General features: G+C 42.4%; 1 protein-coding gene across 1 annotated transcript in view; it reads left to right on the top strand.

Moving 5' to 3' along the window:
* Positions 1 to 212: 212 nt before the first annotated feature.
* Positions 213 to 17,664, top strand: part of zc3h3 (zinc finger CCCH-type containing 3) — a 55,486-nt gene continuing 38,034 nt past the window's right edge. The window contains exons 1-3 of the mRNA XM_018670918.1: positions 213 to 302; positions 1,501 to 2,989; positions 3,283 to 3,455. Of these exons, the coding sequence (XP_018526434.1) occupies positions 257 to 302; positions 1,501 to 2,989; positions 3,283 to 3,455 (1,708 nt within the window). The 5' untranslated portion in view covers positions 213 to 256. The remainder of the gene's footprint in view (positions 303 to 1,500; positions 2,990 to 3,282; positions 3,456 to 17,664) is intronic.

Raw genomic sequence — 17,664 nt, 5'->3', positions numbered from 1 at the left:
TAGAAACAGTTGGTCCAATTATTCTGGATAATCCAGAGAGATTATGTGTCCTCCTACTTAAACTAGGGTGCATTATATTGACCAGATTTTGCCTAAAATTACGACAGTGGTCTCTAATGAAATTCCACCCTGCACGACTTTACTGAGGGCACACAGCCGCCCGTGTTTGTACTCTGTGATTGGACAATATAAAAATCGTCATCCGCAAGGGTCTATGTTAGTCGCTGTTTGATGACGTACAAGTTCAAGCGTAAACATGGAGGAGAGAGAAGCATTGAAGAGGCAAATTGAACTTCTTCAGAGTAAGTCTTGTTTTGTAAATGTGGACAGTTTTACGAGTAGCAAGCGGGTTGAGAAAATAATGTTACTGACTATTCGCAGCTGCCGTTAGCGTGAGCTGTCCCGCGCTTTCTGGCGTTTAAACAAGAACGTTAACCGTTAGCTTCCCCTTCACCGTCAAAAACCAACCGTTAACGTTACTCACGTCTAAAAATAGGCATGTCACTGCCCCCCATATTGTCGAATATTATATGTAGATTTACCTAGTTAATAAACCCGTGTCTAATCTCTGGTAGAAGCGCGTTAACTGGTTGTTTTTGCCGGTAACGGTTAGCTAACAGTAACAGGTTAATAGTTCTACTCGGCGGTTCTCTGTCATGACAACACATCAAACCAGACAGTTTAAACTGTTCAACTGCTAAGCATGCTGGTAACTGATCTAACTAATTACAGGATCGGGTTGGTACTGTGATGTCAAATTTTCATGCTGCAAATATCTCAGTCCACCTCTTTCCGTCACATTTTCCTCCAGCTTTGTTGTATCATTGTCTCCTGTGATCACAGTTAGCACAGAGGATTAGACAGAGTTAATAACTGTTCTGCCGTCATGAGGCTGTTGAGTTCAAGCACACCAGTCTCCTGAACACTTGTCCTGGAAGTGTGGTGATTTCAGCTTCTTAATAATTGCCACTAAGAAAATTTCCAGTTTAAATAATCATCACTGCTCTTGTGTGTTTCTGCTCCAGCTCCTAACGTTAGTCCCTGTTATGTTTTACTCTGGGTTTATTGTACAGTTTGTATTTCAGACTTTCTACTACACTGGAGTATGTTGTTTTTAGCTCTCTGCCCGGGTACGATGGTCTTAATAGAAAGTAAGTTTGGGCCATCAAAATCTATCAGAACAGTATCAAGTGGTTTACACTGTGAAGGTTCAGTCGGGTTAAGATAAAATTTGTGAAAAATGTCTTGCTGTTTTCCCAGAGACAGTGTCTTCAGATGGCATTTATGTCAGACCAGTACTCCAAAACCCAATGCTACTCTAGACTATCTTACTATTACAGGAAGAAAATTAATGCTGGGACCAGTGAATTTCAGGCACTCCCACTGTCCTCTCCTTTGTGCCACACTGTAGTGCTGTAACAGCTACAGTCATTCATTATGTTTTCTTGTTTTTGTTTACCAGAATCACAAACCAAATCACACCTATTTTTAAATTCCCAGATCTCATCAATAAACACAAGAGCGTCCATGGTGACACACCATTCGAAAGAGTTGAGCAGAGGCTTCTAGAGGCTCCAGCAGCAGCAGCCAGAGGCAGAGCTCACAGCACATCTGTCATCCATCCTCACAGCTCCAGAGGGAGGCCTTATGCTCCTCAGACACGTGGAAGTTGGAGGAAAACGTACTCTCTGAATAACAAGAACCCTCAATCCTCTTTCGGACATCACTCAGCTTCTGCCTCCTCTTCTGTGGATCGGTCTAGTTCCAAACCTGTGTCTCACAGCTTGTCACTGCCTGGCCACAGCAGAGGAGAAGAAGGTGATAGAACCACAGCTGTCACTTTATCATCAGGGATTGCTCAACAAAAGAAAGATGGACATGTAAGCAGCGTCACAGGGATTAAGGAAGATGCAACAAAGAAAACATCCACAGATAGTCTATGTAAAAGAGCTGAAGGGGCAGTTGTGTCTCAGCATCAGGGTGGAAAAGGAGATGCAAGCGCAGCAGGCACTAGCATGCAACATGAAATGCCATCTAGACAGACTCAAGATTTTCAGCTGAGGGCTAAAAGCAGGCATGTAGTTCTTCCAGGAAAGCCTGTCAGTACTTCTTCAGAAGTGCATTCTTCAGTCAAGACCAATACCTCGACCAGTTTGCAGAGCAGCTCTGAAGTACTGATCAAACCTTCCCTGACCAGAAAAACCAGGAGTGAGACTAAACAGACTCCAACAGTACCTATGACTGGCAATACCACATTACCTCTCTCTGCTCTGTCTAAGGTAGCAAAACAACCCTCCCTTGACGTCACATTTCAGACCAGCCAGGCACAAGTCGGTGGATCTTTTTTGAAAAAATCCAAGTTCACTTGGGTAAAGAGCCAGAATGTGGGAGGAGTGGAGCCCAGACAAGGTAGCTCAATTTCGACACCCACAGGAAAAGCAGTGACTGTCGCCCCAACATCAGTCTTGAAGGCTGAAGTTGCCAGTGGAAGCTCCCCCTCATTCACAGTCAGTAAGAGAACCCCTGCCAAGAAGTTACCCCGAAAGCTTAGTCCGGTCACTGTTGCCCCCAAGACCTCCAAGTACAAGTGGGTCTCCTCCTCTGCTGGAGCCCAAGCCAAGACGTCTCGAAAACCACTATCACCCAAAGCTCTCACTCTTGCTCAGAGGGCTCTGGATAAGCGGGAGGCCACCAAGAAACCTAGAGTGCCCTCCACTCCCTCTACTAAAATTAAAAAGGCAACCTGCTCCTCACTCAGCAGCCGTTATCGCTGGAAGGCGGCGGGGCAGGGTACCTCTGGAGCAGCAACAGCAGTAACAGCTGTGGCTCGTCGTAGATCTGCCTTCCACTGGTCTTCAGAAAAAAGCAGCAAAGGAGTGAGAGGAGGGCTTGTTGTTTCCCCACCTCAACGTGCCTCAGTCTCACCCTCCTCCCCTGGTGTGTTCAAACTCCGCAGCAGGATGAAAATCATCAGGAAGTCTGCTAACAGGTAAATAATGGAAACATGCACATGATCTGATTTATTGTCTTCTAGGTTTATTTCTGCTCTGAGACCTTCTTTAATCATGCTCTTGAAATTTTTTTTAGTGTAACCGTCTTTAGCCAGAAGGTGGCAGCATAATTTCCCTAATACTGTATATTTATGTGCCCTTCCTCATGTCAGACTGTTGTTTGCTTATACATTAATTACATAGATTTTTCCTGGTATAATGTGCTTAGTAGTAACCTCTGTTGTCTTCCTGATCACACTGTTCTCTTTTGCCCTCTGTATTGTGTCCACAGTGGAGGTGGTTCAGAGAGGGGGAGCAGCCCGTCAGCAGTAAAGTATTCCCCACGGGGCCGAATCTACACCTCGACTAGGACTCCCATAGGAGCTAGGAGGACACCCACCAGGGAGCTTGTGTCTTTTGGTAGACACAAGTTGAGGCGGCTCTCTCTGACCTTATCAAGGACAAGTAAGGAGCACACACTACAGACTACAGCACAGGATTATTGTTGTTTCATATTGGTGCTTTCAGTTTCTTCAAGACCATTTGTTATATTCTGTTTTTCTGTCATGAGTTTGCCATTGCCAACTAATTATTCTTAAGAACTGCCATTCAAATGCTCATGCATGGAAAATAACATTACATGGTTAGGGAACATATCTAATCTGGTTAGTCATGGTCCAGCTGCAGTTTCTATGGTCCTATAGTAGAAATGCTGAAATCATGTAGTTATTTTTGATAGATTTTTTTAATAGTCACCCTCCTCTCTCCCACTAACAAGCCTGTGAATATTAGCAACCACCCAGTGAGAGCTGTAGCAGCTAAATTTTCCAGACAGGATCAAAATCTCACCCGCTACTTAGTTGATAAGACTTACAATCTGCGGCCCGATGGTGGTGCTATGACAGCTTGTTTTACAGTCTTGCCACTAACTCACAGCATTCAGAAACCTCACGTCTCCATACATTCCTCATGCTCTGTTGGATCTACTGACATTTCTGCCTGAGTTCTCTTGAATTCCAGTAGCTGTATTTACTCTAAACAGTTGCAGATCTTAACTTACATCATCAAAGTGCTATAACATACTGTATGTTATACATGCCAATGTCCTTCCAATGCTTAACAAACCTGTTCCTCACATGCACTGTGGTTTATCTTTGTCTTCCTTAAAAAGAAATGTAAACACAGACTTACTGATTAACAGCTTTGTAGTCCAAATATGCAAAAGCCTTTTTCAGACTGAATGGTAATCTGGCCTCTGTTTTCCATATCGCATGCTAACTTATATCTTGTGTATCAGATTCTTGTTCAGCCTCTTTCTCTGCATATTGTTCTCCAGCTTCACTTTAGCTGCTTTCACACATGAACTGCAACCCTGACCTCTTCTAGATATGTATGTGGATTATTTCGTAGTGGACCTAAAGCTGACCTTACCCTGCCAGCTCTGTTGTATAAACTCTGTGTAATGTCATTTTAAACTGATGTGTGAATGGAGCCGGTCAGCCAGAGAATGATTCTCTAGAGTTCATATGTGAAAACTGCTTTGGTCTCCTGTGATCACAGTTGGCACAGAGGACTCCAAACACATAGTTAATGACTGTTCAGCCATCATGGGGGTTTTTATGGTCAAGCACATCAGTCTTCAGAGCAAAACACATGTCCTTCTCAGGTATTAATTTCAACACTCCTCTGTGTTTCTTTTGGCTCCTTGCATCCTAACTTCAGTCCTGTTTTTTTTTTTAGATTCATATTGCTTTTTACTATGGCTTTATGTCTCTATTCAGTGCTTTTGTTACTTCTACACCAACATGTTCTCACTTCTATTCTTGATCAGTTTCAATATTTTTCAGCTGGTAGTAGCTTCTATTGTAACTGTTGTGCTTTGCATTGTAAGGCAGCAGTGTATAGTATACTGACTTCTCTGTGTATAATTTATTTTTGGGCAAAGTGTCTGACTAATTGGCCCTTCAGCTGTAGCTCTGATGGTAGCTGTTAGTCCAGTAGAGGGCAGCAGCTGACACCCATGTTTTCTCTGTAGGGGCTTTGTGTTACTGGCTGTCAGAGAATAGGCCATACACATGGGCTATAAGAGGAGGGGGGGGGTTAATTGATTGCCCAATTCAGCCGTGATGGCGAACAAGTGCCGATAGCGGGTAATTTGCAGAGGTGGAGGCAGGCAGCGACACTGCTATCAAGCCCTGGCACCGCTCTCCCTCCAGTAGATAAAAAGGAGCTAATGCATAATTATCCTTTTGCAAATTGGATTGTTTTAACGAACTGTAGAATATATCCCTAACCTGATGGAAAGCAATCATTGTTTTTACAGCCCCTCTCCCTCTCTCCCCCTCTCCTCCCCTCCCTCCCTCCACTTGCCCCTCCAACCCTCCGGTCATTCTGCGTGTACCCTACACGCCTCATGCCCATCTTGGTGTAATCTCCCATACTCAATGGAGTCAGAAGACATTAGAAAAGCCATCACTATTAACATTAGGCTTTATTCGTCCCCATGGTTCTGCGTCTATCAGTCCGCTTCTCTTTTTCTGATTCTTTAACTCTATGCCCCCTTTCTTAAACCTCCTACATCCTTTTCCTCTGCCCTTCCTCTTCATCATTTCTCCCTGTTTTTTATGTCATGTGGTGAACCTGAATGTTCTACTGTAGGAACACATGCATCTCTAATTAAAGATGTGGATTCAGAATCAGAGACACAGGAAAGGTGGGGCAGGGGTGAGTGCAGAGGAAGATGGAGTGAGGAAAGCTGCTCGTAGCCGTCTGTGCCTCTGATAAGAGCCGCTAATAAAGAGCAAATTGAATTACTAATGATGGGAAGCAGAGTCCCTATAGATGAGCCCGTTAAAAACCAACCTTATGACCACACTCACATGCATGATAATACACTCGCAAACAATGTTTCTTAATTTCCTCCTCAATGACCGGCTTTAGCCTCCCCTCTTCACGTTAGGGGGTGAGCTTTTTCTGAGGTGCTTGGTTATCTGCAGTTTAATTTAAAGGCGGCATAAACCTAAGTAAGCAGTTAAAACTGTAATGAATCGAGAGGTGTGTGTGTGTGTGTGTGTATGTGTATGTATATATCTATATCTATATATGTGTGTGTGCTTGCATGTGCCCAGAGACAACCATGTAGCCCAGATAATCTAATAAAGCAGATAAATGTCAGGAACGGACAGAACACAGAGAGGAAGAGTGCTGAGCCGAGCGGCTTCAGGCCCCATGTGACAGGCTTCTGGAGCATTTTAGGTCTCTATCTCACTCGGCTTTCTTTCCCCCCTCACCATCTCTCATCCAGTCTTGCTCAGTCTTTTTCCTCTCTGTAGCTGTCTTCACTGTTCTGCTAATATTCCCTGTGACTTTTTAAAGCCCAGTACTGTATATCACTGTGCTGCAGACATTTTCTGTATCATCTACTTTTAGGTCTGAACTGAACTATAAAGTCAGGAGAGTTAATCAGACTTTCTGAATTCAAGATATTGAAACATCTCAATGTGTCAAGTAATAAATCTTGTCATTAATTATTAGGATAGAGCTGCAACAATTATTTCCTCTATTGATTTATCCGCTGATTATTTTCCTGATTGTTTGGTCTATGAATGCCAGAAAGATATTCAGTTTACTGTCACGTAAGACAGAGTGAAGCAGCAAATCCTCACATTAGATGATCAGATGTTTAGGGAATGATTGGTATGGTTTATTTAATTTATCAAAATTCTTTTTCTGTTGATGGAGTGATTGATTCACCAATTGATAATGTCACATGTTTTCAAAAGACACTTCAATAGGATAAAGGCAGTACATTTACATTTTCTTGGAGATTCATGAGAAATTTAGCTTGTCCACTGGATCAAATTATTTATAAGTGAAAGTTAAAATGAACACGCCCGAAATATCAGCTGTAATCATTCACTGTATTGAAAATAACTCTTATGGACGTTTTTTTGAAAATAAATGTAACATTTTCACATGCAAATGGTAAAAAAGGTTAACTGTTCACTGCATTACGGGGATGTGTCCAGAACTGCTCTGTTTATTTTAGCTCTGTTTATGTAAATCATAAAATGCCCACTCACACACACAGTGGGGGTCAGATTGTTGACCTGTTGGCGCTGCCACCTTTGCTCTCCCAGCATCAGCTTACCAACATGCTGCCCCCCCTCCACCCTTCACCCTCCGGCACCACAGAGCCCATTACTACCACAAAAGAATCCTCCCCCCTCACCCCTCACCCACCCCTCCTTCAGCGATCCTGTTACCGCTCCTACAGTGATCCCATTTATTTTACCCATAAATCATATGTGCTGCTCTGCATCGAGGCCCCTGCTCTCACTGACATTTTCCACTTTCACCAGTGATATGTGCGAGTGTATGTACACACTGCTGCATGTACAGATACATGCAAACATAGATGGGATACTATTAACAAAACAGGCTTTACTGTGCAGTGTAATAATTTGAGAAGGTCAGAACCATTTTCATAGAAGTGCATCAAGTTCCTCATCAACCTGTGCAGGAGTACTGATCAAAGTATTAGTCATCAATGATCTGAACGAATTTGACCTTTTGATTAATCTGATTTTGGGTTGTGTAATCCACAAAAATACAAACTTATTTAACTAGTCTGATTAGTGTCAAACTTGGTCACTACGTTACTGATGTGTTTTCTTTATTCACAAAAGAAGTTCTTTTCTTCCCAGTTTTTCTGATGCTTGCTCTGATGCTCTCCTGTTTATGCCTATTGTCCAGTCACACTGTGAGACAGTTTACTTTTGCATGCTTTATTATCTAAAGGCCCTCATACACTGACCGTATCTGATGGGTGAAAACATCTGCATCCATTTTTTTTCCTGTGTATTGGGTTTTTTTTTGCATGTTATCGTGGGTTCCGTGAACATTGACTCATGAGGCTATGCCACTGTTCTGGTTCCCAGTGTCAACATGCATATCAGCTTTTCAGAAAAGCAGCAGTTTTTACATTGGCTGGCGGGGTTTGTATCCTGGTGACTGTACCTTCACGTCCTTTGTCTACATGGTACATTTACTGTGTGGGGCACCAGTTGACAATATGTTTCTGAAGTTTCTGTCATTTATGAGAAAACTGGAAAACCTCCCAACAGGCCTACTCTTGTAGGTTTTCCAGGCGTTAAGTTTAAAGTTCACTACACACATGTTAAAAATTCTCTAAATAACGGCATCAGATGGCTATTCACTTCATGCTCTGGGGAGTCTTAATGTTGTTTAGCGCTACTCTTGATTATTTAGATGGCTCAAGAAATTCAGGCAAGATGAGCATATTACAGTCTTAAACATAAAGAAAACTGGGTTTTTTGCACACTGTTTAATTATAAGATTATTTTTAATTGTCTTTCATTTCACTGAATAGTTAATTCAGCAAATCGTCCTTCATGAAGGTTGTAATGTGTAGAAAAGGTGTTGATTCAACTGTGTGATCACTTTGTAGGATGTAGTTTATGTTGCTGTTGAGTTGTGTTCCATTATACACAGAGCTGTTGTCTGTTTAGCCTAACCTCATTGATTTGAATGGGATGGACACAATAATAGGAATCTTGTCAACAATTCCACACCTCTTTAACACACTTCTGACAAAACGTTGAACATTATTATCTTCATTTATTTTATGTGCTCTGAAACCCAACCAGTTAGTTTGTTAGTGCTGGTAGGTGGAAGCCTTGTATCTGTTATTTGTGATGATGAGTTTTGTGAGCCTGAGTAGTTGAATTACCTCATCTGTCAGGGGTTTAGAGATGTCCTTCAGTTCATATGATAACACAATAAATATCACAGCCAGTACATTTTTCATGACTTGCAACATGTGAAACTGGACTTTAAAGCCCCGTCTGTCCTTTTCCGACTGCAGCTTGGCACGACGTGCATTTATTTATTTTTGTTTGTTTATTTGCATCACTCTCTGGTTCACACTTGCTCCAGTTTCTCCCACTTTTCCTTCACACTGTGGCCACTTGTCCTGCGCTCTCCTCTCACTGACTCACACTCCCACATTTATACACACACACACACACACACACACACACACACACACACACACACACACAGGCAGCTTATAGAGGACATTGACTCACTGTTTGTTTGGACCTCAGAGCGCATGGCTAGTGTTGCTATGTGCATACTGGAGGCGTCACTCTATATCATATGTATTTGTGCGCTGATCTTTCTCCGAACTTTTTATTGGTCAAATGATTTTAATAGTTTGTCTGTCTGTGTGTGTGTGTGTGTGTGTGTGTGTGTGTGTTGGTGTGTATGATTCTCCCATCAGCTGCTTTTCTACATACCGTTCTCCAAATGCCATTCCCCAGTGCTCCCATAGTATTATCAGTTGGATGACACACACACATTTGCACCGTGTGGACCTTAACCTAATGCAAACACACACACACACACACACACACACACACACACACACACACACACACTGGCATTCTGCTCATTCCTCTGCACTTTCTCAGGCTCTCTGTGTCAAACAGGTGGACCTCTGTCTTCTCTTTCTGTCTGTCTGTCTCTGCTTCTCTCCCTCTCTTCCTTTCTCTTTATATCTGTCACCATTTGTCTCACTCACACACATGCTCTACAAGACCTGTGCCCACACACACGCAAACAAATCACATATCCAGAATTGCTGCATTGCTGTAATGATTTAGGTAGAGACTGCTGCTGCCGTTACAGAGTGTGTGTGCACTCTAGCATTAAGGACGAAAAAGCAGCTTGAACCTCTGCATACATTTATCTGTGTTCCTATGTATATATAAGCAGTATTCGGTTGCGGGAATGATTCAGTTTCTCGTGTAAGATGGTGTCTTGTGCAGGGCTCAGTATAGCTCTCTGCCACGGTGCACAGTAACATTTGGCATTTTGATTAACCCCAGGACCCAGGGAGCCATGCGTGCCAGTGACCAGACCCCTGTACCTACAGTATGTCCACATGAGTAACTCCTCCCCATGTGTGTTGTAAGACCCCTCCTCCTTCCTCAGACTCTCATCAAACTGTCAACTGGCCATAATTAAAGTTCTGACTCATTTGAGATCAACATGCAGATGGACCTCAGTGGGCTTCTTGAGGACAAACATGCAGAGTAGTGAACACTTGTAATGCTTCGCTGAACCCAGTCAAATGACTGGATGAGTTATGTTAAGTTTCAAGTTACTCAACAGGTTTTTACATATTTTCCATAAGAAATCTGTCATGATTGAGAGGTTCCAACAGTCCTTTACATTCATATTACTTGATCAGTGTGTTTTTGACTGAACTCTTAAGATGAGCTCTGAGTGCTATGTGCCGTCGTGAGGTTTTCTTGTAATGCTGCACATCTGCGAGGGGAGAGAGATCAGCGGCATGTGTTGAAATGTGTAATCAATACTATTGAGTCCTGAAACTTGAGCCTGAGATGACTGTGACTCCTTCCCAGTTAAGGAGGTAAATGTTTTCTTGGTATCCAGAGGAGTGGCCCATGTGCCAGGCTGTCTGAATAAATCAGAAACCTAACAGGACGCAGGCACAGCTCTACTAATTATTTGAGAACACTTCGCAGGCAATGCAGGTGTCATTTATTGGTAAATGGCTTGGCTGGGGTAGGAGGTGTTGCCATCTTTAGCTACAGGAGTATGAATCCTGACGATAATCTAGTATTCCAGTATTTAAACAGGAGGGTGCCCAGTTCCTTATGATGTTGTCTTCCACCTACAGACTGCGTTGTCTGATTTACTTTACTGTTATTTGACTGTTATTGGACAGAAAATCATATGTATTCTATATTGCAAAAGATTTCAGTACTATTGCCAATAACTGAACTTTGGTACAGATACCAAACAATAGTTGATCAATACCTCATTTACCTCCAATCTGCAAACCGGTCGTATCAGTGTCTTTTCAGTATCAGTCAAAACTGGACTATACACATGTGTAGTTACACCAATTTATTTTGATGTTAGCTGAGCTGCTCATCTCAGCAGCTTGAGCGTCTTCATTGTAAAATCTGCGAGTAAAAATGGTGTTTTTCAGTTCCATTAGCTTTACTTGAGTTTAAGTACAGACTGACTGGGGGGGGGGTGATTTGAGAGTTTGTACAACATGACCTCATAATAATAATGTTCTGTAAGTGTGATAAGAAATGTCAAACAAATGTAAACTTCATGTTGATGTATTACAAAACTGAAGCAGGTTTTAGGAATGCAACATTTGATTTGCATACAACACTAAAATGAATTTAAACCAGTAGCTAAAACATAATTAAAAACCTGAAACACTGCAGCATGATTTGCAGAATAGTCTGTAACAATTACTTTTACAACATGTCTCCTCAGTTAGAAATATGTTCTCACTCAGCAGTCATGCAACAAAATCTGAATTCAGTTTATTCTTGAGCTGTTTCTGTAATTGTATTAATGAGTGTGTGTCAGTGCAGCGGGGTTTTGGCCTTGTTGTGTTACATAAAGCATGTCTGTTCTGGTAACAGGGAGGAGAAAGTCAGGGGCTGTTAGGAGCTGCTCCATAAATCTTCACCTTTTGTCAGCTGGAGAGCATGCTGGTAAAGCTGCCCAGCCCCTCACCCTGCTCTACCCCCGACCCTGTGACAGTAACCCTATCCCCCCCAGCTCTCCTCCATATGTCTGCACACACTGACGTGTTACCATAATAATCATTGGGGGTTTGCCGTTTACGTGGGAAGACGAGCAAAGAGTCTGAGGAGCGCTCGGCATGTTAATTATGTCCCACACACACGGGCACGGACACATGGTAGAGCAGGGATTGTGTGACTGTTGGGGGGGTTGGTCACTGGATGGTCATTACGGCCAGGGCAGGGTAATCTGGGCACTGGGCATGGCTGTTGACATGGGTGATGTTTTATGACTTCAGGGTCTTGTTGGGGATTTCAAGGAAGTTTATAAATTGTACTGTACAATTTAATCACGTAATGCAACCATCTTATTAAAGGGTTGACTTAGGGATCTCTATATTAGCGTTACAGAGCCAAAGTTTAACTGTGGATTGATCTAATCTCCAGTTCCAGGGTCCAGAAAACTGTTACTTATACTTTTTAATTGACAGTTTAGTTCTAGCTGTCGAGTTTAGATAAAGATGAGGTGCTCAGTGTGTCTAAGCAGTGTGTACGATTTTAATAGTTTTTATGATTCGTATGTTTTGAAATTGTTGCCTTGTGTGAGGCTCTTTGTAACATTCATACTTTGAGAGTTCAGTTCAGCAGTCCAGAAATTTGCATTAGCCTGTAACTGCATCCAGATCTGCTTGCACAGCTAATTGTGACAAAATGCTTTTCCTACACCCTGTGCAGCAATGATGTAGCATTGCACTGTAGTACCAAGGTATATCACAGCTAAGTTTGGTCTTAAGTACAACAGACTTCAACTAATATGACAATATTCAAAGGCATGACTGTCACAGTATAGTCTTGTATACATCTCTATGGCTGGGTATTAAACAATGTAGTTGTAGGCTGGTATTGAAAAAGATCAAGTATCTAAAACTGGCATCAAATGTTTCATTATTCTGGTTACTTATTCTTCAACAGAATTCCTGATTTAAGTCAGAACCTGCCCGTCTTAGGCTATCTACATTTAACATTTGGAGAGGTTGGAGGGTTGGTTGAATGGAAAAAGGTTTTTAAAGGCTGTTTCTCAATGGGAGGTGTTACATAATCATTTTGGTATCGTGTGATTGTCATAAACTGTTGACTTTATCGACTGAATCAGTGCTTTAATGGCATCAGGGATCTTCAGTTGTGCCATTGCTGCAGAGATCACACTGACCACTCACATGTACAGCGTGCAGGTTATTTTCCATCCCTTTCTGCCTACACTCTCCCTCTTTCTGGTCTTCTATCTGCAGTCGCATTCACTAATTGCTCAACCACACCCTCACTTTATTTCTCTGCTTCCTCCCTGTCCAGAGGAATTAGCCGTATTCCCCTAATTGATGGCTTGGCTGCAAGTCTCGTCAGGTTGGTGGAGCCAAGTGGGGGCCAAGACCCATATTCCTGTAATGTTAGTGAATTTTGTGTGGTCATGTGAACTGATCACCCCTTCTAGCTCAGTATTCATGTTTTATGATCGTAAGCTCTTATCTTTTTTATCTCTGTCTTGCTGTCTGTCCACATCTTCTACTCTTATGCCCTCCCCATCCTGTTTGTTCTTCCTGGCCTTCCATCCAAATCCCAGAGCCAGGCTTTAGGTCGAGAAACCTGACCCCTTCTGGACTTTTTTTTTTTTTTTTTTTCTCAGCCTTTCCAACTTTCCATTTCAGTCATACCGGCCTGGACACCCGAACCCCCCCAGGTCTATTCTGGTCTTGTTGAGTTATTCAGTGACCCCCTACCATCTCCCCCTCTGGTCCGTACTACTCATTTCCCATCCATCTAAGTACCTCCTTTCCTCTCACAGTCACCACTTGTCCCTTGCTTTCCTTTTTTCTCCTTTGCATCTTTGTCCCTCCCATGGGGAAAGTTAAGTTTTGTCCACTCTCTCGGGCCCCACGGGTATTCGACTGAGTGCCTCCAGCCATGATTGGCATGCAAACCTCTAAGCTCAATGTCCCAACTTTTCCTTACATCCCTGACCCCCCTGCTTGCAGTCAGAGGTTAGGCCTCCTAAGACCACCACAACCTCCCTACAGGTGTCCCCCAAATTCAGTCATTAGGAATAATACTGTCTGGGTTGGGGAACAAATGTGGAACAGATTCTTCAGCTTAGACATGACAGACAGGTGTAAACTGAATCATGTCTTGGTCCTGCCAACCACTCTCTTCTTCCTCCTCTCGTTACTACAAATCTGTTGGCAGCAACATGTAAGAGGACCATCAACACAGCCATCAATTTATCATTTATCTCAGGGATTTATACATTTAAATGCATTTAGCTTTGAGCCTTTTATATTATGTTTTATCCATGCTATTGTTACATGCTATTTATTGTTTATACTTTTTTCCCCTAAATAAAGTGGTTTAGATAATCTTAATAAAATGTCTGATCATCTGACTGCTTATATTTCTTGCCCCACTGGACTTTGTTTCAAGATGTCTGAGGTCTATGTTTCCACTTCTCAGCAGTTGCTTTGGTTAATACAGTGTGTCACTGATTAGAATTATGGTAAAAACTAAAAACAAAAATAAGACCCAAGTTGTAATAAATTGCAGGTATCCTTTAATTTGTCCCTCTTTCTCCATTTCATTCATTTGTTTCTACCTTGTCTTCAATCTCACTTAACCCCCCCTCCAGTCAACCTCTCACCTCCTCAGCCTGCTCCCATCATCACACCACCCACACCGTCAGTGTTTCCACTTGTCCCTCCCTAATCCCCTCCTGTTCCGCACAGCCTCAGTTGTGTTTTGGTATTTAATAATGGATGATTGTTTGTGTTTGTCAGTCAGCACGCTATTGTTAAAGGATTTAAATTACTGCTAATTCCAGCAGGGCTGTATTGATTAGCCGCGCTGGGTGCGGATTGTTTTATGGCCCGAGAAGAACGCTGCATCCCCCTCCATCACCCCCTTCCCATGCTCCTTCAGTACCCTCTCCCCCATCTCTCCCTTCATCAACGGTCTCTCTCTCTCTCTCGCTGGTTGAATAATTAATGCTTAACCTATTTAATTAGTGAGATTTGCTCTGAACAGAAGCAGAGTAATTGAGTCCTCAACTCTGTGTGTGGTTGGGGGGAAGTGTGTTGGTGCTCTCTGTGGCTGTGTGTGTGTCTGTTGGTTGTACCGAGATTGCAGCATTAAGTGGCTCACTTCCTCCTGCACTTTCAGTTAAAACCGCTTGTATGATTTATAGTAGCAATGTGGCTTGGGTTGTGACTGTCACTGAGTTGGCATCAGCGGTGTTGGCATTTGTCATAGCGGAGGTGTAACCATTTCAGTATGGCAACTCCTGCGCTGGTAGCTGTGGTTGTTTTCATCTGTGGTCATGCCAGCAGGGTTGTCATGGATTGCAAAGGGGAGTTAGCAGCGATAGGTGGAGAGCTCAGACTATGAGCTGTGGTTGTGATATTAATAACCGGTGAGGGATTTGTTGATCATCTTTGGTGTTGTAATTGAGGCTCAACACTTTGACCCTGCATTCTGATCAAATGAACAGACACTAAAGTTTGGCTTGTTTTGATTCAGAGACACTGAAAATGTGACAGTGACAGTTTGAGACATTTTTAACTAAAGATGCAGCCTCTGCAGATGCCAAAAATTCAAGGGTTTGACTTGCACGTGCCAGATTTTCAATGTGCTGTAGACCTTGTGATTAGTGACTCATTGTTTAGTTGAATCACTTTTTTTTGTCTGGCCAATGTCCAAAATCCTAAGATATTGCATTTTCAGTGATATAACACAAGGAAAAGCAGCATGTTCCCACAACTTAGAGACTGCAAACATACCATTTAAAAAGGTTTAGGAATTGATTCAGTATTTGATGCTTAACATCATAACTTAACGTCAGTAAATTAAAAAATTTGATGATGTCTTGGTGAGTAGTTGGCCTGTTACTAATTTAAAGCCTGGCTGGGTGTTGGTTATCAGCAGTGGTTAGTCTGCTGGCAGAGATAAAGTTTTGACTGTGGCTGAACGTAGAGACCACACTGATTGGTTAGAGAGGACTGCTGGTCTTGATTCCATCATGTCGTCTTGGGCCAGCAGTGACTTGGCAGGAAAACACAGAATTTGGGGTCAGTACTATTTATACTCACCTGTGAGTGGGTCAGGGTGTACAGCCAGATTCAGGACACACACTGAATCGCACACACACTCATACATTCTTAAACACGCACACTTGCTCATGTGCGTGTACGTGCATGTGAACCATCTGATCCCACTGCTGCATTCCTGCCAGTGAGCTGCAGAGGGGGCTCTGCACATGTTCACTGCTGGCTCAGCAACCTGAGCAACTGGTGAACTCCTGCCCCCCATTCAGAACTGAACCACAACCTGTCACTTGAACACAAAATTAAGACTGAGGTTTATTTGACATTTATAGATGCATGTATTACCAAATTTGTCTCTTCATCAAAACCATTGGCAACTTTTTTCAGGATTCGGTGTGACACTTATCTTTATTAATATTTGGAAGATGATGTCCAAAGAACATTATTTTAAGGCAATGTAAATGCAGAATTTTTGCCAGCAGCTAAAACTGATGCATTCTTGCCATTCTGCTTGTTCTGTTTGTAGCTATAATGTTTTAGTCTCTCACTGACAGATCATTTGATTAGAAAGATGAAACCTCAGCTCTTAGCTAAGCACATTTGGTTATTTGCTTCTGGGTCATTATAGGTCACACGTGTTTGCCTTATACCAAAATTCAACAAATGACTGTAATAAACCTCTTATCCTTCTATCAGGAACAATTGACATAAAGGAATTAAAAAAATCAGAGACAATGTTAGTAAGAAAAACAAAAGACAAGCATTGTTAAAGAATATGTAACAGCATGTCAGAAGCAAGCATAACAGACATAGCAGGCATAGGAATAACATATAACAACATTAAAACAGCATTATCATTTTTAACAATGGTGATGAAACGTCATCGTAACATATAAATGCTTATAGCAAACAAAGGAAAGAAACACACGACAAAACGTACAAGTACTACTAGATGAAAATATGAAGGATTAACAAGTGCCATCAGGTGGCTGCTGGTGGTTGTACTGTTGTACTGTGGATATGTTGCTGCAGGTAATCTGGTTTATTCATTGAAGCAGGGATATTGAGTTGCAGTGTATTAAAGCAGCATGTAAGAAGGTTGACCTTAACCAGAGTATGACAAATAGCCAGGTTGCATCATGAATGTTAACCTACAGGAATAGTCTTATGTGGGATACCTGCATCTTCATCGCTGTCCAGGATTCTCACTTGTGGTCTAAAATGCTCACTTAGCCTTCTTTTAATTAACACTTACACGAGTAATGCATGCAAACACTGTCATTCTTATTTTCATCTCTGCAACCGAATAAAAAGTGTCCTCTTCTTCTTGGTGGGCCACACTGAGCTGTGTGTCTGTAGAGGAGAGCAGAGAGTGACTGTGAGAGAGAGTACAGTATTGATCTGGGGCAGTTCATTTTCTGCTGTCCCTGGTGAGTTGCTCTGGGGGAAATAGCTAGTTTGTCTCCTGTCATTGTAGCTTCACAGTTAAAGAGGAGTAAAAAAAGAGAGAGAGAGAGAAAGAGAGAGGTGGGGGAAGAAAGCCACTTGTCTAACAAGAGCATCGTGACCACAAAGACTTCCTCGGTCACAGAGAAACATAAGGATCAGACGGGCCTCAGTTGGGCCTAAAATATTATGTTTATGCACAGGATTGATATACTGTCTCTGGATGCATGTTTGTGTGTTTGCACATGTACTTATGTTATGTGTATCTACATGTGGGGCTAATATTGTGTGTGGGCTTTCCTGAAGAAGGCAATATTGATCACTTGCCGTTTACTGTCCCATGCTCCCTTGTGAATTGCTCTGTGGGAAGTGGTTAATTTGTCTCCTGTCCAGGGGGTTTCTTCCTGTGTGTGTGTGTGTGTGTGTGTGTGTGTGTGTGTGTGCCACATGTGTGTATGCCTGCAGTGTGTGGTTAATTTGTGTCTTGTCTTTGGGGGGCTTAGCTGTTAAATACCTCACTCTGTCTCTGTGGAGACACACACT

This window comes from Lates calcarifer, linkage group LG17, assembly GCF_001640805.2.
Source record: "Lates calcarifer isolate ASB-BC8 linkage group LG17, TLL_Latcal_v3, whole genome shotgun sequence".
NCBI lineage: Eukaryota > Metazoa > Chordata > Actinopteri > Centropomidae > Lates > Lates calcarifer.
The sequence above is the reverse complement of the archived record's forward strand: the minus strand, read 5'-3'. Positions and strand labels throughout refer to the sequence as shown.